At 46.0% G+C, this 26,771-nt stretch overlaps 1 protein-coding gene across 3 annotated transcripts in view; it reads left to right on the top strand.

Moving 5' to 3' along the window:
- Positions 1 to 301: 301 nt before the first annotated feature.
- ADCY8 (adenylate cyclase 8) overlaps positions 302 to 26,771 on the top strand; it is a 218,688-nt gene continuing 192,218 nt past the window's right edge. For all 3 annotated transcript variants that reach the window (XM_029923740.1, XM_029923739.1, XM_029923738.1), the window contains exon 1: positions 302 to 1,801. In XM_029923740.1, the coding sequence (XP_029779600.1) occupies positions 845 to 1,801 (957 nt within the window). In that variant the 5' untranslated portion in view covers positions 302 to 844. The remainder of the gene's footprint in view (positions 1,802 to 26,771) is intronic.

Here is a 26,771-nt window from a genome sequence, read left to right as displayed (position 1 = left end):
CGCGACTGGGACGCTGCCGCCTTCCCCCTTCCCCGAGGGATGCGACGGGCCAGAGCCAGCGCCGCGCAGTCGGTCCTGGCGCAGGAAGAGGAGACGGCCAGAGATGAGCCGAGGGGGGAGCCTCAGCACACCCCCTTCTCCAAATTAACTGTTTGGTGACTCGTTAGCCCTGAGGCTATCACCTGTCCCCCTCCCCTTCCGCAGGGCACCCCGCCACCTCCTAGTCCCCCCACGCCTCCCCCTTCCTTGCCCCCGCCCCCAGCTCCGCCCCGGCTCCCCATCCCGGCGCAATGGAGTTCTCTGAAGAGCTCTGCCGCTGCCACAGCGGCTAACTTCGCACCCGCCGCCGCCACCGGTCAGCCTCGGCCAGCCCTCCCGCGGCCGCCGAGTCGTGGGTGTCCCGAGCCCAGTGCCGCAGCCAGGACCCGCGCGGCGCGCAGCAGAGAGAAGCACGGCGCCCGGGTGCCTCTTGGAGAGCAAAGGCTGCGCCAAGACGCTGAGCCGAGGAGCGGCCGAGAAGCCTGGGCCCAGGAAGGGGGCTGCGTGGCTCCGAGCGCCGCGGCTTCTGCGGGCACCGAGCCACCGCTGCCGCGCACCCCAGCTGCGCGGGGTGGCGGGAGGGCGACGCGCAAGGACGCAGGGGTCTGCGGCGATCTTCCAGACGCCCTTTGCCCCGGGGCTCACTATGACCTGACGCGCGGGGGCCTCCTGTCCAGGGCTTGCGCGACCGGGCGGCCGGGGCTACCGGGGCTCGCCGCCAAGCTCCTGCCGGACCGCCTTGGGGTCTTTGGGACCCCCGCCGCCTCGGCCCGGCTCCGCGCCTCCCAGCCTGCGGCCCGGCGCCATGGAGCTCTCCGATGTGCGCTGCCTGAGCGGCAGCGAGGAACTCTACACCATCCACCCGACGCCCCCGGCCGGCGACGGCGGGAGCAGCTCGCGGCCGCAGCGGCTGCTGTGGCAGACGGCGGTGAGGCACATCACCGAGCAGCGCTTCATTCACGGGCACCGGGGCAGCGGCGGCGGCAGCGCGAGTCGAGGCTCCGGCAAAGCTTCGGACCCTACAGGCGGCGGCCCCAACCACCACGCGGCGCAGCTGTCCGGCGACTCGGTGCTGCCCCTCTACTCACTGGGCCCCGGGGACAGAGCGCACAGCACCGGTGGCACCAAAGTCTTCCCTGAACGCAGCGGCAGCGGCAGCGGCAGCGGCGGCGGGGGCGATCTGGGCTTCCTGCACCTGGACTGCGCCCCGAGCAACTCGGATTTCTTCCTCAACGGGGGCTATAGCTACCGAGGGGTCATCTTCCCCACTCTACGCAACTCCTTCAAGTCCAGGGATCTGGAACGCCTCTACCAGCGCTATTTCCTGGGCCAGAGGCGAAAATCCGAGGTGGTGATGAACGTGCTGGACGTGCTGACCAAACTCACCCTCTTGGTCCTCCACTTGAGCCTGGCCTCGGCCCCCATGGACCCGCTCAAGGGCATCCTCCTGGGCTTCTTCACTGGCATCGAGGTGGTGATCTGCGCGCTCGTGGTGGTCAGAAAGGACACCACCTCGCACACGTACCTGCAGTACAGTGGCGTGGTCACTTGGGTGGCCATGACCACTCAGATCCTGGCAGCAGGCCTAGGCTACGGACTTCTAGGTGATGGCATCGGCTATGTTCTCTTCACGCTGTTCGCCACCTACAGCATGCTGCCACTGCCACTCACCTGGGCCATCCTGGCCGGCCTGGGCACCTCGCTGCTGCAGGTGGTCCTGCAGGCGGTCATCCCCCGGCTGGCGGTCATCTCCATCAACCAGGTAACTCCTGCGTGCCTTGCGCTCCCCCCTGCCACCCCTGGGGAATCGCTTTTGGGAAGGCTGGCTTGCCTTGCTCACTTTGAGGCCCCTCCCCCAGCCTGGAACTGCACCTGCCCTGGGGAGGGTCCAGGGTGCTGGTGGGATGGTATTTCGCCCATCTTAGAGGAGTTGGAAGTAAATGACCTCTAAAGTTTCTTTCAGCTCTGCCCTTGTCCTCTGCTTCTCTGACATCAGCTAAGAAATGGCTTTCTTTCTCTTCTGCAAATATCCCTCAGAGTCCTTGGTCTCTGGAGCTGGAGATCCAAAGGGGAGGAGAGACACCCCGGTTTAGAAGGCGACCCATCCTTTAACAGCTCACAAGAGTCACAGGAGGGTGTTGTAAGGGACTCTATCTCTGCTACAAACCCTCAATTCTTAAAGGAAGCAGCATTTGTTGGCACTAATTGTTGGTGGAGACCCTACATGTGTCCTCTAACCCAGTCCTTCAGACATAAATACGTGATAACGTATTTTACTCCGGAATTCTTTATTGCCTTGGAGATCTCACACTATACCTTCTCTTTTACTATGGATCCAAACCCAGTGTTTTGCGTAGATCAGCCTCATTTGGGGCTATTAGGGTGGGTGAGGGAGTGTCTATGGCAAAGAACTCAAGTTTTGTTCAACTGATAAAGGGCATGTTGCTGTAGATGGTCTGAAATATTTAGGTGGAACTTGACTCTGTCTCCTTTCTTCCTTTCTTCCTGTCTTTCCCCGTTAAATATGGATGTGTTTCTGGGAATAGAGTTCCTCATTGTCTGTGAAACAGAAGGTAGATAGTGACTTTATTGTTTAAATCCATTAAAATCAATAGATAATGAATGGTCTGGCACTTTCTCTGCTACGTGTCTGGTAGGTAGAAGGAGACTGAAGGGGGGTGGGGCTTCTCCTTAACAAATGAGGGCAAAATGTCAGCTGAAATGTTTCCAAATAGGAAGCTGACAGAGGTTCTTGGATGTGTACTTGCTTTGTATGTATGTTCCTGTTGCAGGTTCAGCCTCAATGTCACTTTGCTCTGTTAGAAGTTTAAAATCTCCTCTTTCTTCTGGTTGAGGTTGAATATATCCTTGAATAACCAAGTACAACACCTCCAAACTTGCTCAGGCTTTCTGGAGTGATAGCACCTACAGAGTGCTTGACTCATCACTGACCTTCTGGGGTTTCTAGTCGATTTGGGACTCTCTGTCTTCTCTGATGGCTCTGTATCCATGTGCTCAGGTTACTTAACTGGTCGGCTGCTTTTACAGTGCTTTTTGAAGTCTCCCTGGGTAGAGCAAAGAGTATGTAAAGTACATGGCTGTGATCATCAGGCATGAAGTGGGGAGCTGAGAGCCTCGGTGAGTAAGGGCCGAGCAGTCGAACTTGTCCTAAGTGAAGACAGTAAGGAACGTCTTCTCGAAATCACTGAGAACCTTTAGTATTCACATGTGATCAAGTGTCTCCTGTATCATAGGTATCTGCTCGTTTGCAGAAAATCCCATTGATCATAACCCACTGCTTTCCAGGCAATAGCTTTCCTTAGTACTCTTTGCTAAAAGACCCCATCCAGTAAGTTTGGAATAGTATTTAGAATAACACATCCCAAGTGGCAAATGATGAATATTTTCAAAGTTCTAAGTATAGAGACATTTTGCTTGCCAAATGAATCCAGAAAGTAAATTTTGGCTTCCTATTTGTTTTATGCTCTACTCAAATACTACCAGATGGAAGAAGATTAAAAATAACCCCCAAATGTCTTCCCACTCCCATCCCCTGATAAAACAGTGTTTCACTTGTAAACCAAGGTCCCAGTACATGCAAACCAAGTTCATTGGACTTTATGTTTGAGTAGGAATCCTGGAGGAACTGCAGGTTCCCAGAGGGAACAGCCGGAGCGCTCTCCTCTCCTATAGGTGCTGAAAAGACCTTTGTGACTTTGGCTACAAAATGTTTTCTTTTGGCGCCCTCTAGAGGTCTAAGCTTCTTTCCTAGATCTTGCAGGTGGGTAAGGTAGAGAAATAATCGCTTTTAAAAAAATCTGATTTTTCAATAGGCAGTTTAGTTTTCCCTGTTTAGGAACATACAAGGCATGCTTAAAACTGGCCAACGACATCTGATAGCAATCAGGGTAACATCTTAACTCCTTACCATGGTCACTGATCCCCTTACAAGCTGGGTGCTCCTCCCCTCCCTAATTAGATTTCCTTCTCTTCTCCTCCTCAGGCTCCAAATGCACAGTACCTTTTTCTGTCTTTCAGAGATCCTGAGCCTCTTTCCCACTTCTTAGCCTTCGTGACTCTGCCTAGAATAATTTTTCCCAGGTTTTCACATGGCTGAACTGTTCACGTTATTTTGGACTCAGTTCACATGACATTCCCAAGTGCGTTACTTGTTTGTCTTCTCCTGAGCATGTGCATTGTCTGAAACATTTTATTTGCTTATATTTATGGCGTCTCTTCCCCCAGCCCCAAAGGAATGCAAGCATCATCTAAGGGCACAGACACCTACATGTTTACCAATTTTTCCTCAGCATCTGGAAAGCTGCCAGGCATGTAGTGGGTCCTCAGCACACGGGCACTGGATGAACAAGACAATTCATTGTAAAGGCAATACTGTAAGATATCCAAGCCCCCTGATGTCGTGCTGGGGAAAGCTTTCTACCTGCACAAACACAGGGAAGTCATGTGTGTATAAGACAGTCGTTTCCACATAAACCCCTCTGGAGAAATCAGACAGTGACAATGAGAAGCCTTCACATTCGTACACTATTCTACATGTACGTAAGGGCCTTTCCGTACATTGTTACATCTAATGACGGCAACAGCCGTATCCCCCATTGTCATTTCAGAGAAGAAATAACAAATTCTTAGGAACTTTAAAGAGACATCCCAGAGATGATGAGTTTAACAAGCGACAGGAGCAAGATTTGAATCTAGCTCCAAAGTCCTTCATTTTTAGGAAAGCCTCCGGGGGGTGTCCTTCCAAACACATTCGAATTAACTCCAGACTGAGGCGCGCACCCGTATCACTACTCAAAAGGGCAGTTCCCATGATAGCACATGAATGAACATTTCATGAAGAAGGCCAAAGGGAAGTCATGAAGGGGAAAGAACTGAATCCCTGGCCACAGGCTGTTTGTAGTGAGCACATCATGTTGCTCTGCTGGATACAAACTTGTCGACAGAAGGCCATCGACCCTGGGGTAGCCTCTCTCTCCACGTTAATCTTGATTCCCGTTAGAGGATGGCTCACATTTAACTTTGCATTTTCAAGAAGCAAGAAGCTACATGGAGAGTGTAAAGTCAACACAGCTCGGCAACGGTTTCCCTTTTACTGAAAATGCCATTTTCAAAAGTAACAAATGAGTCAGCGATTGCCTTCCATCCATCCAAGCTATGTGAATGTGTTTCTGTTCTTTTCCTCCTGATGGAAATGATATCTGTGGCTTGACAGGGTAACCACTAAGCTGCAAAGCTCTGCAGAAACTGTATGAAGGGACAGGGGCCTGGTGTTCATCCACAACATTCTGTGCTTTCCACCGTGGATACAAGATGGAACCTGAAAACGGCCACTTCGGGGCAGGGGGTTGGGGGGAGAAGGGGTCTTTACCATCAGCACAGAAATAATTTATGTTTTTTCCATTCACTGAACTGTTAGACTTGAGTCATAGGCTTTCCACCCAAACTAAGACATTATTGTCCATGGCAGACATGATCGCCTGTATATGTTCTAGGTCTCCAGTGACATTAGAAATATGGAAGAACAGTCAGAAGTTTCAAAGCTCAGTTCAAAGCGTTCCTTTTCCATCCACCCTGACAAAGTTGTGATAGGTCATCCTGGGGCTGCATTTCTTCCTTCCTCGGGCCACCATATCGGCTTCAAGTTAAATTGGCTTCATGAATGTGAGTCAGGTCATTGCTACTAGTACCTTTGTCCAGACACAACCCAGATTTTGTCCACATCTTAAACAAATGATTTATCCTGCCAAGTTCACTTTATCCATCTAACCATTTATTCCAAAATGTTATGATCTGTATAAATAAAACATTAATAATGTCATATTTGCTAGGTTCTTTCCTGGGGTATGTACATTTCTAAAGACTGTTGCAGTAATGCACATTTTACTGTTTTAATTGCTGGTGATGATAATATGAGCTATCTAACATTTGCAACTCATCTTGTTCTCATTCTTCAGCTCATTAGTGATAAGATGGTGAAGATCATTTCGTTATTGGGAAACTGAGAGGCAGCAATATTTAACCAGAAGGATTGCTGCATTATATTTCCTCCTGGGGATTCTGAAATGTTAAAGCTTGTGTCTAATTAGTCTTCTGTACTTCCTGGCAAGGTAGATAAGCCGATGTGTCAGAGTAAAGGTGATTCCTCCAAGATAGTCTTGGAGCCGAAGCAGCCAGGTATGCAAATCCAGGTTAGTTAGTGTTCAAGGTCATGCTGTTGGATCTGAATTTCAGTGGCGTTTTCTTTCCTGTCTTACACAAATCCCATCCTACAGTAGAAGCCAGAGCCAGAAAAATATGAATTAAATCGTGGTTTTTAAACTTGACTAATAACAAGGGCCTCTAGCTTATACCTGGCCTTTAAAAAAATCATTTGGGAGAAAATGCAGCATTTGGACTGGGTAAGAAAGTGGTTAATGTTATAGCAGGTTGGGGTCAGGTGACAAGCAGTCTTCCCGTGGGCTCCAGAATGCATTCCTGATGATTTAAAAGAAAGGTTGACTTCAGAGGAAACGTTAAGTCGGTATAATGGAATTACCGGTTACTCTCCCCCATTTGTAAAATTTACACATAAGCATATTTCTGTGTCCTTTGTCTAACTCTGCTAACTCAGATTAAATCAAGGGGACTATACGACTACTTAACGTACAGCAAATGACACGTAATTTAAATCATCCTGATTTGGTACCCAGTATCGAGGTAAGTGCTCACTTCAGAACACACAAAATATCCATTATCTATTTAATGCACATCGCTAGTTATAGTGTGCATCTTTTAAAACCCCCAGTCCCTCCGTTTCTTTACATTTTCCTTCAGCAAACTCATGTAGGCTTTAAAAAATAATTGCAGTGTCCCATATGTCTGAGAAAATGTCTTTCAAAAACAAATTTGACTGTCACCATTCCCAAGAGGTTCCTCTTGCCAGGAAATGGAAATATTATTCTCTCTTCCTTGTGAAAAATACCCAGAGACCATTCAGCCTTTATGGTTTCCTCCCTCCCTCCCTCCTTTCTTCCCTCCCTCTCTCCTTCCTTCTCTTCCTGTCTCCCTCCCTTCCTCCCTTTCTCCCTTCCTTCCTCACTCCCTCTCTCCTTCCTTCTCTTCCTCTCTCCCTCCCTCTCTTCCTCACTCCTTTCCTCCATCCCTCTCTTCTGGATTTTGTTTTTGTGGAGGTTTTGTGTGTGATGGAAATGTAGGCTTTACAAAGAATATTTTTAATGGCTGCTGGAATGACCTATGAAGTCCCTTCTGCCCTGGCCTGTACCTCACCCCCTTGGCCCTAGATTTGCAAAGAGGCTTGGTGGCTGTGTATTTAGGGGCAGTTGTACAACGCTTGTAAAGTGTGTGCCTTGCAAGACTGAATTATGAATTTGTTTTCCTTCCTATCTGGTCATGTCACCTGACAGGCAACAGTGGGTCAGAGCGTAATTAGATCAAAACCGGGAAGTATGGGAGGACTTTCCTTCTAGAGGGACTGCTGCAATGTCATGCTAAGTAGGACAAATGCATTAGTCATATTTACACCTTGATAATTGATGGCGCTGCAAGAGCTCATCAAAAATAAGTGAAACCAAGCATAAAAAGGAAAGATTTAAAAAAAAATCCATATTCAGTGCCGCTGGTAACGTAATCAAAGGACACTACTCTAGTCATGCTGACATGACATTTCACTGCTGTCTACATATTTCTTGGGAGGCTCATTTATTCATTTCACAGGCATATCTCTTTTAGTGGATCCTACATGTGTTTGTTTTCAGAGCATGGGAGGTACCCACACCATCCCTTTCAGAGCCTTACTCTTACCTGCCAGTAGGCACGATATTAATTCTTCAAGAATTAAGAATTCAAGGGCCACGGTCTTCAGTTGGACAGCATATCGGTTCACTTGACACATGGCTTTTGAAGCGCGTTCTTGGCTTTTCTCTGGGCTGAAATCAAGGTAATAGAAACAGAAGGTTGGCAAGTTTCTGTAATACAGAGGTTTGAAGCTTAGTTAGCAGGAGGATGGCTTCAGTAGATAATTTCTTCATTGGCGTTGCTTGGGGCCTGAGTACGGGAATGCCGCCTGGCCCAGCCGGCCCCGGCAGAGCCCGGACACCCGCACCCTCTGCCCTGCGCATCCCCAGGAAATGTAATTGGATTCACACACTCAAATTAGATCATGTGTGTTTTGTTTATGAAGGACTGTTTTAAGAAGGCAGGTCACTTAAGTAGCACTTAGAAGCCAGATTTTCTCACTGCAAGATGTCACAGTCAGCCCTGAGGGTTTGAGAAAAAATAAAGTAGATTAATTAACCCCTGAGGTGCCAGACATTCCGAGAGAGGCTGGGCCACAGCTCCACAGCCTCAGTAGGAATAAAAGCCGTGCCACCAGTAAATGCATCGGTGTGACCCCCTCTTCAACTGATGAAATAGGGTGATAACTGAATGTGTTCCTCGTCTCTCTGATATCTGTGACGGATATTTGGATTTCATTAATCTCGATCGTGTGTTTCAGTACATGCGGTATCTTACACATTCTTTAGCTACTGGGATTTTCTCTCCCTTTCTGTCCATCTCCGGCCTTATATACCAGCATGTCCTTGAAACACAAAATCTTCCTAAAGCAGGAAATGATAAAATTCTGCATAGCAAGGACATGAGCTACATGTGAAATTAAATCACACTAACGAGGGTTTTGGTGTGAGTAAATTTTTAAAACTGCCATCTTGGGGCACCTGGGTGGCTCAGTCAGTTGAGTGTCCGGCTTTGGCTCAGGTCACAATCTCACGGTTCTTGGGTTCGAGCTTCGCATCAGGCTCTGTGCTGACAGGTAGCTCAGAGCCTGGAGACTGTCTTCAGATTCTGTGTCTCCCTCTGTCTCTGAACCTCCCCTGCTCACTCTGTCTCTCTCTCTCTCTCAAAAATCAATTTAAAAAAATTTAAAAATATTTTAAAACTGCCTTCTCAATGTAGAGTGCATACCAGCATAAAATTTTTGTGTGAAATAAGAACTGTAACCACTTCATTGTGCGGCCAGCGTTCCAGGTGACTGGAGTCCATCATTCTAGAATATTCTTCTATTTTTTTTCTTTTTGTGATTCCATGGTGAATACCCATGACTGCTTACAAAATGGAGGCTACCAAGGAAGAGGGAGTGCATAATCAATGTATATGTATCTCTTTAACTCTGAACACGGGAAGAAGTAGAAATGCAGCATGAAAAATTTAACAGAACAAGAGCAAGAGAAAAGGAAGAACCTTGGGAAGCCTAGGGAAACAGGGATGTAGAAGAGATACGGTGGGTGTTCTCAAGTATTCAGGGTGCTGTGATGGCGAAGAGAGGTTATTTTATGTGTCTCCTCTGGCACAGAATAAAGATCGGTTGATGGTCTGTGTAGAGTGAGAGATTTGGTTCATCTAAAGCTGAGATTTTGTAACAAATAGACCTGCCCAGGAGGCTGCTTTTTGAAGTGATGAGCTCCCTGTCATGGGGATTCTTCAAGGGAAGGTTGTACAGCAATCCGTCAGGTAAGGTCTAAAGCAGATTCCATATCAGGAGTTTTTCTTAAAATCAGTTGAAGGCCACAGGCTTTCATCTCCAAGCCATGGTGGCCTCTTTGCAGGCAAGAAGAAGGAGAGGGCAAAAGGCAAAAGGCTAAGATGGTCCATGGGTATTTGCCATCTGAATGGGCCCCCCCTCCTGGGAGCTCCTCTGGGATCCATGCCCAATGACATCTGCTTACATTTCAGGGACCAGAAGCCTGACACGTAGCCACTCCATCAGCAAGAGAGGATGACAAAAATAGACTTGATTTGACTGCATCTCAAAACATCAGTATCACATAGGAAGAAGTGGAGAATGAGGACTGAGTAGGTCAGTTGTTCAACAAGCATTTGTTGACTGCCTGCTGGGTTCTGGGTTCCGGGGCCCACGTGTGTGCTGGACAGTCAGGGCTGCTGCTGTCATGAGGCCGATACTTGAATGGAATTTGGGAAGGAGTTTGTGACTGGTGTGGAGGTCGGAAGGTTTGTCCTTGGCTCTTAGAACTTGTCTGGAACACAGCATTCAGTAAATAGTTTATGTAAATGCCAGTCTTGGGCTTTTTTTTTTTAATTTATTTTGAGAAAGAGCATGAGCAGGGGAGGGACAGAGGGAGAGAGAGAGAGAGGCGGGGGGAGAGAGAGAGAGAGAGAGAGAGAGAGAGAGCGAGAGAGAGAGAGAGAGAGAATCCCAAGCAGTCTCTATACTCAGCTGCAGAGCCTGACTTGGGGTTTGATCTCACGGACCAGAAGATCATGACCTGAGCCAAAGTCGAGTCTGTCACTCAAGTGACCTGAGCCATCCACCCAGATGCCCTTTGAGCTTTTCTTCTTCTTCTTCTTCTCCTCCTCCTCCTCCTCCTCCTCCTCCTCCTCCTCCTCCTCCTCCCCCTTCTTCTTCTTCTTCTTCTTCTTCTTCTTCTTCTTCTTCTTCTTCTTCTTCTTCTTCTTCTTCTTCTTCTTCTCCCTCTTCTTCTTTTTAACTACAGGTCTTTCTAAAGCATGGAAAATCAAAGCTGGGGTAGGTTTCTTGTAGGAGTGATGTGAAACAAGAGTGAGACTCTAGAAGACATTGTGGATGGGTATGCATCTTCCTTCTTAGTGAAGAGGGTATATAGGGACCCCAGCAAAGGAGCAGAGCATCATTTACTTAAGTATTCCCTTAATACTTAACTGTTTGCTCACAAACTGAAGGCACCCCAAGCCTGGACCAGAAGATGTGGCATGAGGGCGTTAGGGAGGGTCAGGCTGATCTGCAGGTCTGGGGACCCCCAGCTGGTCTGTGTTCACAGTGACCCCAGCTAAAACCTGAGAAGCTCCATGAGGCCCACCCCCTAACACAGGTAGGCAGACCAGGAACTTAAGCAAAGGTCAACCACTTCTCCTTGGTACACTGCTACGCCTTGCAGTTTTCTCCTATGGGAGCAATGTCATAACATCCCTGAGCCCCTTGAGGTCAAGGGTGGTGTCTCTGTGTTCTTAGCGGGTAGCAAAGCACTTGGACAGTTCTGAGTACCGTACAATTAAAAGAATGAAATGAATGAATGTTATAGGACCACCTCTTTCCCCTGACCCCCTTCACCCAGAATCACATAGTTCCCAACAGGGAATGAGTAACCAGTGAGAGAAGAAAGATTAGTTTCTCTAAGAGAGAGGAGAGAGGAGAAGGTCAATGAGGAACCAGAAGACACATCAAAAGGTATCCCCTTCTGAAGTGATTTGGGCTGAAAACCCCAAGCTGAGCTTTTGCTAGACAAGTGTTTAAAAGAGTGAAGGCAGATAACATGAAGACAAAGCAAAGTGACTATCCAGATCTTTTAAGTCAAAAAAGAAAAGGAAAAAGGAGAACAGGGTAGGGAAAGTTATGCACTTTAGAGATTCCATTACATGTCTGTCCGTTTGTGAAAATTTTAAATGGGTCAAGTCTCCAGCCATCCAAAATAGAGTCCCAATATGGGGCTCACCTGCTGGTTCACTTCCTTCTTGGTTCTTCAGCACCCCACCTCTGAGTGCAAACACTGAAGCTTTGCTCAGGTTTTCTTTGTGACACACCCCAAATCTCTTCTACGTCTTGACTTCTGGTCTCCAGTGAATGTTCACCTTCCGGCTTAATACAGGTGTAGCTGTGAGCAAGACACACTGCCACGTTCAGACCTCATTTCTGGCATTCCACACCAGTGGGGGCGGGGCTGGTCTCCCTCTCTCCGGAGGGGAAGGCATAGAGCACAACTGGTTGACTTCGTGAAGCGTGGTGAACAGATTATTGCTTAGACTACCCTTTGTTCCCCTTGGCTTAGAACCCCTCACATAAAGGCTAGTTTGCAACCTAACTGGATCGGTTTATCTGTAAGCTGCCTCACAGCAAAATTAAGCCTGACTTTAGATATGGGAACCCAATGCAATCAACTAAAACAGTGCTCATGACGTCCCCAAAAGTTATGAGTTAAGTCTTCCATTTTTGGAATGATCCCACTTGGTTCCTCTCTCTATTGTCAAATTAGTTCATGACACAAAGCAAAATCAAGAACCGAAAGCTTGTGTTATTTTAAGTTCAAAGCCCAACTCCCCTCCTTACTTGGGTGAGCTTTCCTACCTCCCCTGTTGGTGGCTGGCAGCTCATGTGAGAATGGGTTCATGGCCCGAACAACAGTGTCCAATGAACGGAGATCCTTTCCTTCTCTGCTGAAGAGACAGATACAGCCCTTGCCTATTCCCAAGTGAATAATGGCATCATAAGCATGCCTTGGGGCCCTGCTCTCGTCATTTCAGCTGTAGACAAACACTGACACTTTAGAGACACTTTTGAAACCATGTAAATACATTTCCTTAGAAACCTAGAAACCACAAAGTCTCATCCTGTTTTTGCCCTGACTTTTTTCCATTGACTTTGGCCAAATGGTCTTGGCTTCTTTGGCCACGAGTCTCTTTATACCCCCAGAAAGCTTTGTGAGTAGTGGAAAGAAATATGGGATCATGAAGGGTTCCCAGTACCCCAGACCAAGCTAGATACCCCTCCTCTGCTGAGCGCATCGCCCTTCCCCTGCCCACCTGCCCACCTGCCACACCCACAATACTGCTGTTGAACTCTATGTCTGCCTCGCCACCTGAGCTGTGAGCTTCATGGAGGCAAGGGTTGTACCTGACTCGTGGCTGTGTCTCTATGACTTAGTCTAGTGCTTGTTTCTTTCTCTTCCTTCTCAGACACTTTAGTTCACCTCTTTAATGTTAAATTGCCATTCCACATATTTCCTCATTACGTCACTCCACATGCCACCCCCACTGCTTGACCCCAGACAGTCAGTCCCTCCTTCCATTACTGACCATGGATCTATGTGCCGCTTACTCCTAACTCTCTATCCCTAGCCCAGTTTTCTTGGCTAAGTTTAAGACCAGTCCATCTACTGGTCTTCTGGGCACCTGTATTGAAGGGTCCTACAGGCAGCTCAATGTCAACAAATCAGAGATGGACTCCCTCCCACCCAACATCTATGTGAAATCCTGATGGTTTTTTCTTCCATTACTGGGATCTGCCCATAGCTCTCCAACCTCCTCCTCCTTACTGTTCCAGGGAATCTCCCCACAATTACTCAGCACTGTGATTCCCAGTACTCCTCCAAACCACCTCCATCCACCACGGAGTAGGCTTCTCCCAAATGTGAATATTCTCACCACTCATGCCCACGGGTAAGTTCCAGAGTAGAACCCATCCCCAGTTTCCCAGAACCTCGTGCTGGCTTAACTCCTGTGTCTGCTTCCTAAGGAGTCTCTTCTGTCTCCTTGGCCCTTCCTTGTCTACCAGTATTCACCTAGGGGTCACCAGCTCAGGACACCTCCCCTCTGCCCCTCCTCCAAGACTCATGCCAGTTTAAGAACAAATGGCATTTGTTGGAGAATCAATCATGTTTGCTTGTTTGATTTGGGGAATCTGAGCTCAGATGAGGTATTTAAGGGAGGAGGTGTAAGCAGACACTATAATTTTGATGCAGTGATAAATGGCCTTTCAAGTAAGACTCTTTCAGTGGGGAAGCATATGTATTGAGGATTGCTATGAGCCAGCCGTCACATGTCACGAGAGAGCACTTGAGTGTGAGCCCAGTGCAGGATGAGAGTTCAAACTGCCTGGGATTGATGGCCATGGATAATTTTATGATACCAATAAGGGTCTTAATCTTTCAGCATCTCACTTTCTTTAGCTGTAAAATGAGAATTTTAACAGTAGCCCAGAGGTTGTTGAAGATATGAAACATACCCAGAACATTTAAAATATTTAGATTGGCACAGATGCACAGAATTGCACAATACATTTTATTTTTTATTGTAACTTAATCTTTAAAGCTGACTACCTTTTTCATGGAGTCCTCAGCCCTGAGGAGTCCTTTCCCAGGCTATATCTTTCTAAACACCTGTGAACAGTAGACCTATGCTTGCAAACTTTAATGTGCATTAAAAAATCACCTGGAGGTCTTGGTACAGGCTTAGGATTTGGGAAGTGGGTCCCCACATGCCACATTCACGGTAAGTGCCCAAGTGCTACATGCTGCCAGTCTATATGTCCGGTTTGGGGAGAAAGGCTTTAGAATTTGGCATCTGGGTGACTCAGTCATTTGAGTGTCTGATTCTTGGTTTCAGCTCAGTTCATGATCCCACGGTCATGGACTTGAGCACCGTGCTGAGCATGGAGAAAGCTTAAGATAGACTCTCCCTCTCTCTATCTCCGCCCCCTCCCCCACTCATGTGCTCGTGTTCTCTCTCTCAAATAAAAAATACTAATAATAAAAAAAAAAAAGAATTCAGCCCAGCCCCCAGCTTCTCTGCAGTAGCCATGACCAGTCACTGGCAGAGCCCACTGACTCTGTGTTCTTGTCATTCCATTTACCTCCCTCCATCATTTACTAATTTATACTTCTCTTTAGTGCTTCATACAACAAATGTTTATGGAGTGCCACTGTGTGTGGGGCGCAAGCAGTAGGGACACTGTGCCGTTGACGACATGAGGACAAAAGCCCACTATCCTGCCATCACCTGAATTCTCATCTAGAGCAAGAGACCGCCGCCATCAATCAAATGACCTAATGCGTGAATAATTTCAAAGGGAGTCAAGTACTTTTAGGCCAGGTAACATGGTTCAGCACCAGGCTCTGACTAGTCTGAGACCACTAAGGCATCCAGGGTGCAGAGTTGAAAGAGGCACTACTGTCAGGTGCCACCCCTGAGGCACCCAGCTTGCCTCACCCTGGATCACCTTGGCCCTGGATCCTGTTTCAAAGGAGAAACTAGATGTGAGCTGAGATAAAGAAACTATTCTTTAAAAAAATTTTTTTAATGTTTAGTTTTAAGAGAGAGAGAGAGAGAGAGAGAGAGAGAGAGAGAGAGAGAATGAGGAAGGGGCCAGATAGAGAGGGAAACACAGAATCCAAAGCAGGCTCCAGGCCCCAAGCTGTCAACACAGAGCCGGATGAGAGGTCCGAACTCATGAACTGCAAGTTCACTACCTGAGCTGAAGTCGGACGCTTCACCGACTGAACCACTCGGGCACCCCCTGGAAACTATTCTTAATTAAGACCTGAAAGAGGAGCAGAAGTTGGCAGGTGAACTGGAATTATGAGGTCTTTATTTGTTTCAACCACTAAAATGTGCTCTTTGAGGACAGGCTCTGTCCTTTCGTGGGTCCCTGGACGAGACATTGGAACATCACAAGGGAAGTTCACAGTAGAGACTTGCTGAGTAAATGCCTAAAGACGCATCTAAGCATGGCTGCTTCCGTTCTCCGAGCTGAGAACGCTGAGCTCAGAGTATTGCATCATTTCCCCTTGGTCATGCTGCTAATGAGGGATTCTAAGCCACATCTGTCTCATTTCAAAACGACCCCTGGATCTGATGGCCTTTGAAGGCCACTTTATCTCAATTAACACAGCTAGTTTCAGAGGCAATGAGTTAAAAGTAATAAAGAAGGAGGAAAATGAGATTTGTATTCCAAATGATAGCAATGCTTATAACAGCGTTATAGCCCTGTGGAGCCAAGGGACCACACATCGTATTGAAAATAGCATCCTAACAGCCGTCAAAAGGCTGACCTCAGATTTTACATCCAGTGTGGTTCAACTTTGTATGGACCAATTCACCTGTCTTGGCCTCTGAATGAATTCCTCACAGCTCTAATATTCTGTCATCATGGAATGATTTTTGAGGTTCCTCCCAGCTGTAAATCTTTCATTCCTCTAAGTTAGGGTGAATGAGAATACAGGGATTTGTATGCCTTCCTGGTTTATCTGGCTCCCAAGATCAGATAATAGCAATTCTTATAGAAAACATAGCTCCCTGAGACCTCTGACCTCTGAGAAGGAAGAAAAACAGTATGAATAATGATTTAGCAAATACAGAGAGAATTACTTATTAGGTGGTATTTAATATTTAATTTCTCCTAGTGGCTTAATTGCATTGACACCATGAGTTGTAAAAGTGTGTGTCATTGTAGTGATTTGATTTGTTTCAAGGGGAATAGTGACTAGGATATTTAATTGACAGACAATTGTTCCCTGTGAATGTTTAATTGGTGACTTTGTGGTGCTTGTCAGAATTGCCTATCCAGCTCTTTCAAAATGTGTGTGTCTGCTGTGATCAACAAGCCATTTTATGTCAGTGTTACCCAGAAGCAATTGAACTGGGCATTTAGCAGGCTGAAGGTCTATAACTGGGGAAAAAAAGGGGGGACTGGCTTTTGTGGTTCCGTCTTCTTTGTCTGCAGACCTCAGGGAACAGACACCGGGGCCTAGAGGAACTCATTTATTTGGTCACTTCATCTGGAACAAGACGGAAGTGGGGTGTCTGTACTGTTTATCAATACAAGGAGCCAAAGACTATGAAGGGTTGTGAATGGAGGAATGGCAGTCACCGAGCACGGGGTAGGAGTAGTGTGGCTTCCATAACTTAGCTGGGTCTGCTGCAGTGCTCACGGGTAGCAGGTAGCAGGCTCTCTCATTCTGGGGCTGGTCTGGAGCCCTGCCTGTTGATTGCCTGCATCGTGAATGAAATGAAAGGGCCCTGAAGCTTCAGCAACAATGATCACTGCACACTAGGAGCGGAAACTGCACCCAGGTTGAGGGTGTTTCCACTAACATTATGGCTAACCACTGCCACTCCCGTGCTCCCTTATGAACAAGAACCCCAGTCATTAGGAATCGCCCTTTGCCATCCATGTATTTGGAACATTCTTAGGAGGAAGAGAAACCATCTTGCACTTAATGCCACTAGGTCTCCCTACAGATAACCACACTCACGTCTTCCCTTGTGGAAAGTCCTTCCAAATTTTGTGGAAGTGGGAAACAGATGCTCCTTGCTCCTTCGACATCCAGAAAAAAAAAAAAAAAGGACCTTGGTTCAAGGTAATTTGAATGTAAAAAAAAAAAAAAGGCCAAGAAGATCGTTTTAAGGTCTAGTTAAGAAACTTTTTTTTTTCATGCACACAGAAAGAATGTAAGCTGTGAATCAATTTGAATATTAAACAACAATTAAATGTCAACAAAACAAATCCTCTGTCAATAAAATTAGAAGGAAAACTCATAGTAAATACCCACTTCCTCCAACACATAGGATAAACAAAATGATTTCAGTGTAACAAGAAGCCCATTTACCAACTTGACTAAGCAATAAAACATGAAAGTAAAGAAAGAGGCACTGTACGTTGGAGAGTGGAGGGAGGTCCACTCTGTCTGTCTCCGTTCTTCTGCTGCCCCACGGGCCAAGGCACCATCAAGCTTATTTGAGAACCACTCTTTTAGAAGACCCCTACCAGGCCTCTGAGTTTTGAGAACTCAGATGCTCCAAAAGGCAGTACCGAATAACAGAACACATTTGGCATTTGGCAAAGATTTGGTGGTATCTATCTTATATGGTTTCACACACATCCCGTCCACTCCTAATGGTATTTCTGCTCTGGTAGTAGAATTGTAACCTCCACTTCCAAATGCAGAAACTGCAGATCAGGATGAATTTGGCTTAAGTCATTCAGAATGTGTGTGGCTGTGTGAGGATTCAGCCTCAAGTTTGGCTCCAGCAATGCTTGGGCTCCTGCCAGCTCCCGTGGCCACCACCCCCACCCCCTGCACATACTAGGCCTCCATTTAAGTCAATGTATATTCACATTGAATAGAGCGTGTTTCTTTCATTCTGCTGTCTAGTGTGCTGAACTTGGAGACTACAGTTTCAAATAAGATAATTTCCTATCCTCGAGTCATTATGTTTCCAGAGAAAGAAGGCAAGAAAGAAACGTGTATTTGTTGATACCCCTCACTGCTGCCTGGATGGTCTTTACAGACAGCCACAATGGGTTTCATGCCTTAAAACTATAAAGATTTGAGATACTTCCTTACCTGCCCTTCTGTGCATGCTGCATGTGCCCAAAGTAGAACATTTAGGGAGGAAACTGAAGCAGAAGACCTTAAACTTTTGATGACTTCACAGCTCACCATCTGTCTTCCAGACCGAATTAGTGGCTACACCAGAAGGAAAAACAGAGGATCATTACATAATTTATTAAATATGCACACAAAGCCCTTTTTGTCCAAATCCCTGCTAGCAAAGTAAATAGCTTCTCGAAAGTAATCTAGACCTAGTTGCCCATGTGATCCTGAGTTACACTGTATTGTTTCATATGCTTTCGAAAGATAAGCCACTTGAGGACATTCCTGTTTACCCGAGGTAGGTTTCTGCATATAGTTGTATTTTATTTTATTTTATTATTATTTTATTTTATTATTTTTTAAATGTTTAATGTTTATTTTTGAGAGAGAAAGAGAGCTGGCATGCACAGTGGCGGAGGGGCAGAGAGGGGGACAGAGGATCCCAAGCAGGCTCTGCACTAACAGCAGAAAGCTGGTTGCAGGGCTCAAACTCACCAACTATGAGATCATGACCTGATCCGCAGTCCCTTCAGGCCCGACTGAGCCACCCAGGTCTCCCTGTTGCCATGTGGCTGCCAGTACTTATGGTCCTTTCTTCTTTGTGGGTAGAGCCAAGTTTTTATCTTGGGAGGTAATGCGTATAATGTGCATTTATATATATGTTTATACGTTTATATTTATATTTATATATGGAGGAGAGAGCGAGAGAGAGGCAAACAGAGGGAGTGTGTGTGTGTGTGCGTGTGAGTATTGGTATGCACATGCATGGGCACACATGCCTGCATGCATGTACAAAGACATATTCCCTTTGTACTAAGACTAGCCAATAAAATAGAGGTACTTGCTACTGGAGGGCTTTGGAAAGCTTTGAAATTATGCCTGTCATCGGGGAGGACTGCTTCTTACCCACCTCATCTCCTTTAACCATCCTACTACCTGGTGAGCAATATCATGGCACCTCCACCCACCATCTTGGACTATGAGGAGCCCTTGAGGATGGAAGTCACACAGTAGAGTGTCGAACTGCAAAGAGATCAGAATCCTAGTATATTGCCAATGCTCGGGTCACTATATGAGCCCTAGACTGCTCATCCTTAGTTATGTTGTTATGTGACAGAAAATGGATGCTGAATGCATTTGATCCACTATTATCTTAGTTCTGAATTACAGCATCCAAAACAAAATTGGCTGCAAAATATATTCATGGTGTATTAGCCAATAAATTAACGCTATCTACTCTTTGAGATAACATGGCAACTCTTATATTTGACAATCTGATTGTCTTAGACAGAGACCCCTTTTCATTTTGTGATTTTCTTTATGTTCTGTCATTGTGATTTGAGGAACAGAAAGACCCAGATTAGATGTTGTATCACCTGATGCATAATTTATAGCACTAGCATAAATGCCACGCAATAATTATGGCTGGGGAAGACATGAGGGACTCTTTCCCAAGGGAAGAAACTGATGTTTTCCTATTTATAGCTCTTTGAAATTGCAGGGTTTTGCAGGATGGAAAAGTCATCCCTGGGGGTGCCAAGAAGAGGCCAGCTGCCCATTGTCAGGAGTTTGGGGCAAAGGGGAAGGAGTTGAACTAAATTATTTTTGAGATCCCTTTTAATTTGAAGCTTACGACTCTGTGTCTCGATGTTATAAATAATTGGTTAGATGTAGAATAATTGCAGTCTAAAAAGGAGGAAAATCCCAGAAACCTCCTGAATCTCAGAAAAGAGTGCTGGATATGTACATCCAGCAGCTCCCCTCTCCATGGATCTCCACCTCATGAAGCCCAGGGCCTGTCATCCATCCTTGTAGCTTCCGGAGCCAGAACGCTCCCTTCGCACCCCCGTCACCTCTCCCTCTGTCACCCCTCCCTCTGTCACCCCACTTCCAGTCTGTTCCAGGTTCCTGACAAGTTTGCCTTCTGAATACTCTCAAGTCCACTCACTTTTTTTTTAAGTTTATTTATTTTTGAGAGAAACAGCACGAGCAGGGGAGGGGCAGAGAGGGAGGGAGACACAGAATCAGAAGCAGGTTCTAGGCTCTGAGCTGTCAGTACAGAGCCCAACGTGGGGCTCAAACCCATGATGGGGAGATCCTGACCTGAGCCAAAGATGGACGCTTAACCAACTGAGCCACCCCTCTGCCCCTATTCACTTCTATCTCTTCTCTTTCTGCTTTAGTGCAGTAGACCCTGCTCCTCATCTAAATCATAGCTGCCTCCCTGCATTCACTTTCAACTTTTCCCAGTCTACTGTCCACAGTGTTACCTGAGGGAGTTTTTCTTATGATGATGTCTTAGAATCCTTCAGTAAATGTCAGTAGCTTCCTGTTGCTCTTAAAACAAAGGCAGAACTCCCTCCTGGGACCCATCTTTAGGTGTTTCATTCTTCTCCCTGGCCTCGCTCAGGTCACATGACCTTCATTCAGTTTCTCTAAAGACCCTTCTCTTTTCCTGCCTCTGAGCTGTCTGAATTTCTGTTCCTCCTTTGCTCGAGGTGCTTTTCCCTCATTCTCAACTCAGGAAACCTTTCTGATGGAAGCTTCTCTGCCCTCTCTTAGGTTACCACTTAATCACATTTTCAAATTCCCTCCTACTTTCCTTAGAAAACACAGACCTGGGAGTGGGGGATGCATGCATGTGTGTGTGTGTGTGTGTGTGTGTGTGTGTGTGTGTGTGTGTGTTAGAGTATTTGTTCCATGTCTGTCTTTCCTACCAGCTAGTAACCGTGATAAAAATGGGAATGAGGCAGGTTTGCTTGTTCACCAGAATATTCTCAGCATCCCTTGTTTGATAAATATGTACTTAAGAATGAATGAATAGGTGAATGAATGGGAATGACTGAGGATAATGTGTTCAGGGCCAGTTGGTGCTTCTGGCTTCAGATGACGGCTAGACGATGTCTAACTAAAGACTTCAATAGCCCGAGAAAGTGAGATAACACGGGTTTGGATAGGGCTCGGCTTCCGCTGGGCTCCGGGCCCACGTGTCTATGGCTCAAATCCTGGTTGAGACTAAAACTTGCAGATGAAATATTTTCAGTGCCAGCAGCTGAGCAGAAATCTTATCAGGTGAAGATGACCTACTGAACCTGCCAAATTGTTGCTCCAGCAATCATACACAGTATCGTTATACCAGAATGGTGCTTTTCTTTTAATAGTCTGCATTCTGGTAAAAATATTTGCGGCTTCCACAGTCTTTAAATAGAGGGTGTCACTAAAGAGACAAACAACAATTTTATGAAACGTAATTCTTCTTATCTTATTGCTTATTTCTTATAAAGGATTTTGTTAAGGCTGAGTTACAAAATAAACATATAGGACCTTATGAAGAGGAAGTCGACATGAATATTGGATTAGATAGATAGATAGATAGATAGATAGATAGATAGATAGATAGATAATAGATGGGTAGATAAATGGATGGATAGGTAGAAAGACTACTGAGGAGGATTTTTGTTCATTTATCTTCTCAATTTTGGAAATAGGTCTGGGAAGAGTAAAGAACAACACGGGAAAGTGAGATATGGATTAACCTATTTAATCTATAAATTTCCTACCACGTTTTTACCCCAGTGTTGCTTGAATACCCCAATGGTGGGGAGCTTTCTCCCATCCCAAGCAGCTCTTTGCCTTATGTTGACAACCCTATTTGTAGAAAATAATGTTTGTCATGGGCGTGATCGAAGGAGCTGCATAATTGTGTGTTGCAAAAAGTCAGGGCTGCCTAAGATAGTGCACGTTGTCATTTTCATTAATATCAACATTACCATCCTCTTCATTGTCCCCACCTTCTCCCTTCTGTTCCCCTTTCATCATCCCCACAAGTATCCCTAACAAACATTTTCAGAGTATCTTGAGCCAGTAGGCAAGTTAATTCCGACTGAGAAAGACTTCACCGTGGAGTTGGCAGGTGACCTTGAAATTCAGGAGTCGATCTAGAGATAGCCACAAAACGGTGTGGTTATGAGGTTAGACCTTTACTGGGAAAAGATGAAACGCCTGTGTTTGTGTCCTTCTCTGGATCTTAAGCTTCAGGAACGTACAGTGTCCTGTGTTCCCTCTCAAATAGGAGAAAGTGTTTTGGTTGAGTGAATGATAACACATGTTCCAGAGCCCAAGTGCTTGGATTTGGATCCTGACACCACCACTCATTAGCTTCTGAGCTGGCAAATTACTCAACCTCTAAGCCTCAGTTTCTTCATCTGTGAAATGGAGCTAGGTAAAGTATACATCTCATAAGGCAGGTGTGAGCTTTCACAGAGGCGATTTGGGTAAAGTGTTGAAACAGCATGTAGCCTGTAAGTATCACCTGTGAGTTATGACGGATGCAGGACAAACTAACTGTGAGGGCAGAGACCCCGATTCTGTGATTTACGGCCATGTCTCCAGCCATTAGAATAGTGCCTAGGGTATAACTAGTGCTCTATCAGTAATTATGAATGGGGAAACAGCCCCTCTGGAGAGTGGCATGGCCCGAGTGAAAAAGTTTGCAGTAGGGGTGCCTGGGTGACTCAGCTGGTTAAGTGTCGACTCTGGCTCAGGTCATGATCTCACATTTGTGGGTTTGAGCCCCATAATGGGCTCTGTGCTGACAGCTCAGTGCCTGGAATCTGCTTCGGATTCTATGTCTCCTTCTCTCTCTGCCCCTCTCCTGCTGCACTCTGTCTCTTTCTGTCTCTCTGTCTTTTTCTGTCTGTCTGTCTCTCTCTCTCTCAAAAGCAAATAAACATTAATTTGACCTGGGCAGTAGGCTAAGGTCAAAGCACTACCAGATGGTTGATTAAAGAAAATGTATGCCTTTGATATTTTTAACTGATCTTTCCAAATCCTTTGAAAGCTAGAAGAATACATTTAATAAGAACATCACTTCTCCAAGATGGTATATTTTGCCAAAAGATAAAGACAAAGAATTACCTCTCTTTCCTTGAGTATACTCTTTGACCTTTAAAAAATAATAATAGCTAAAGGAGGCAATATTGGGACTATGTTGAGTCACTATTTTGATTAAATATTGAAGGAGAACATGTATTTCAAAGCCCACTTCTCTCCCTTGAACAGACACTTGGTCCAAATTATCCACTCAGATCACTCCTACCAAAGAAAATATTTGGCATTTGTAATACAATTTATATTTTAAAGTTTTCTGATACTCAATGCATACCAGATGGTATAATAACTCGGTTATTGAGGGCAAATTTGAGGAAGCTCAGGCCTGAAAGACTTCTTAGTATGCAGACACTGGGCTGTTCATCTCCGAGTTCATTTCCTAGGGGGATTTTTTTTTCTCTTACATGTCATACTTCCCTTTTGCCATTTCTAAAACCCTGATGGGCAAAGGAAATTAACCAGTAACAGGCTCTGACTGTACTGGGGTCCAGCACCTACCAGAAGTGAGCATGGAGTCCGACGCACCTCACCTGGTGGGCACAGATGAGAACAGCGACCCCTGGTGGCCGCCCCCACAGACGCCAGGAGAGGGGGTGGCTCTTCAGTACAACTCGCACCTGCTGCTTCCTGGCTTCCTGCCCCTTCGCTTCCTAGATCGTAAAGAGCAGTTATGCAAACATATTTGTTTTTCTGTACTTAAATTAAAAAACCAAGACAATTATCCGAAGAAGGATTCCGGAGGGGAGCAAGGATTCTAATCTGAATGTCTCCAGTCATCCAGCTCAGATTTCTGATTTCTTTAAAATCACTGGCATTTCTGATTTCTTTAAAATCACTGGCATTGCACGTCGGCAGGGATGTTCAAGGCCACCAAAGGCCCTGTCTAATCAAAGCAGGTGTCTTTTATCCAGTATTCTGGATGGAGCAGGAGAGCGACTCGTGGGGCTAAGGACATTTCAGGAGGAGTTCAGGAGGCAGCCTGCATGGGGTTTTGTATTCTGCCAGTTCCAGCTCATGGGTTGACTGCTTTTAGGGGGATAGCTCTTGAACTGAGGATGTCATCAAGGCCGCCCCTTCTCTGCTCCAGACCTAGCACGGCTCCCCATTTCATGTTGGGTCACACTGGTGTCCCTCCACCTTCCACCCTGTCTTCTCCTACTATCTCCCTTGATGCAGTCTGACCTCTCTCCTAGAGCGTCTCTGAGCCACCCTCCTGGCCTTACCCACTGGCTGCTCCTTCCGCCTGGAGTGTTCTTTACCCCGAGAGCCCTATGATGCCCCCGCTCTCCTCCGCCGCGTTTTGGAAGGAAACCCTCTTCTCGGCCTTGGCATCTACAGTGTTCTCACTAGTAACCTCTCTATCTCACTGCATACACGCCTCAGGCTTGCTCCCCCTGTTACATTGCCCTCTTTTTTAATTTATTTTTTGTTTTGTTAGTGTTTATTTGTTTTTAAAAGAGACAGAGACAGAGTGTGAGTGGGAGAGAAGCAGAGAGAGAGAGAGAGTGACACGGAATCCAAAGTAGGCTCCAGGCCCCAAGCTGTCAGCACAGAACCCAATGCGGGGCTCAAACCCACCAACCATGAGATCATGACCTGAGCGGAAATTGAATGCTTAAGCAACAGAGCCCCCAGAAGCCCCCCTTCTATTTTTTTCAAGTTTTATTTATTTATTTTGAAAGAGAGAGAGAGAGAGAGAGAGAGAGAGAGAGAGAGAGAGAGCACAGGAGCAGAGGGAAGGAGTAGAGGGAAAGGGAGAGAGAGGATCCCAAGCAGGACATGGGGCTCAAACTCACAATCTCCAAGAGATCATGATCTGAGCCAAAAATCAAGAGTTGAACGTTTAACTGACTGAGCCTCCCAGGTGCCTCACGTGGCTCTTTTTTTAAAATATCATTTTTACCTTTTATCATCCCAAATAATTGACCTAGTTTTCTTGTTTACCACTGTCAGCAAGAAGGCAGGCACACAAGTAGAAATTGTGTCCCTTTCTCAGAAATGAATCCCTGGAGTCCAAAACACTTCTGGGGTTGTAGCAGGCACTCAGGAAGTATTTGTGGAATGAGGAATGAAAGAATGGATTTCCGTCGACAACTGTGTCTTGCTGTCTGCTCCCACGGACACAGGATCCTCATCCAGGTGTTCCTATTACAAGCAGAGTCTTGAGTAAAGAGGCCAGACGCTGGACACCAGCAGACTGGGACCTGCATTTTGGGGCCAGCCACAGCTCCCTGGATGAGTGCATAGATTTTTCACCTCTCTGAGCCACAGGTTTTTCACCTGAAGAGTGGGTATCTTATTCCCTACTGACATGTGAAGGAATGCCATCTTGTTTCTAAAGCACCAGGCAACTAGGAGAGACTTAATGAATTTCAATTTTTTTAATGGTTGTTTATTTTTGAGAGAGAGACAGAGTGTGAGAAGGGGAGGGGCAGAGAGAGAGAGGGAGACACAGAATCTGAGGCAGGCTCCAGGCTCTGAGCTGTCAGCACAGAGCCCAACATGGGGCCCAAACCTCTAGACCATGAGATCATGACCTGAGCTGAAGTCGGATGCTTAACTGACTAAGCCACCCCGGTGCCCCAGAAACTTAATGAATTTAACTGTTTTCTACTGACAACTGCTGGATAAAACTGTAGGTTATGAATTGTTAGAGATCCAATAGCCAAAAGTATAAAGAAGACAATAGACATATCTGAAATGAGGATTTTTTAAATGTTTATTTAATGTTGAAGAGAAGAGAGCGGATGAGTGGGAAAGGAACAGAGAGATGGAGACAGAGGATCCGAAGACATGAGCTTTCACTTGTCGTCTTCTTTTTTTTTTAATGTTTATTTATGTTTAAGAGAAAGGGGGTGGGCCAGAGAGAGAGAGAGAGACAGAGGATCCAAAGGAGGCTCTGAGCTGACAGCAGAGAACCCTATGTGGGGCTCGAACTCCAACCAGATCAGATCAGGACCTGAGCTGAAATCAGACACTTAACCAACTGAGCCACCCCAGTGCCCCTAAGTGAGTTTTTAAAGTCTTTATCACATGGGGTAACTTCTATTTTACCTATTATCCTTTATAAAAAATTCCCTTTTACCTTTATCAAAGCAATTGCTATGAATCTTTTTGATAATGGAATATATACTCAACATCATTCTTTGGGATAGCTGTATGATTTGCTTACCTTTTTGGATCTCCGTTTAAATACAGTCTATCAGAGCTTCCCTCCTGACCCCATATAAAAGAAGGGGGTCATTCTTTTCTCCTCTTTATCACCTTTCATTCTCTCCATAGCATTTTTTTAAACCAATAAACAGGACATGCAGTAATTTTGTATGTCTTTCTTTATTGTCTGCATCCACGTATGGCGAGGGAGAGATTTAGTCTCTTTTGTTTATTGACGTGTACCCAGAGAGTGTTCAGATATATACTGCGAATTGAAGTGACTGCCTTCCTTCAGCAACTGCCCAGGGATACAGCTGGAAGATGTGTACAGTTGGCCTCTGCCTAACCCAGCAGGTGTGCCCGGGGTAGGGCCAGCCATATGCCACAGTGAACTCAGGACTCTCCACATATAGGCCTGGCTCCTTTCACTTCCAAAGTGTCCCAGTTTGCAATATAAATGACATTAGCACGACAGCTGTGAAGTCCAAAAGAATTAGGTGTGACACATAATCCCTCATTAGAGGAACATACGGTCTGGATGAGAAGGGGAGGAACTCACTACTGAGTGTTAACAGATGAAGTGTATTGAATTCTCTTCTGTCAAGGGCTGTCAGTAATTCTCTCAGCCAAAGTCCCCTATGAGGTAGGTACACTTACTCTCTCTGCTTAACACGAGCAGCCTGAGGCTTTGAGAGGTTAAGTTAAATGTCTCATCTTCCCACCACTAGTAAGAGGCAGAAAGGGGGATGC

The sequence above is a fragment of the Suricata suricatta genome, chromosome 15 (genome assembly GCF_006229205.1).
Source record: "Suricata suricatta isolate VVHF042 chromosome 15, meerkat_22Aug2017_6uvM2_HiC, whole genome shotgun sequence".
NCBI classification, from domain to species: Eukaryota; Metazoa; Chordata; class Mammalia; order Carnivora; family Herpestidae; genus Suricata; species Suricata suricatta.
This window is presented reverse-complemented; position numbering and strand designations above follow the sequence as displayed.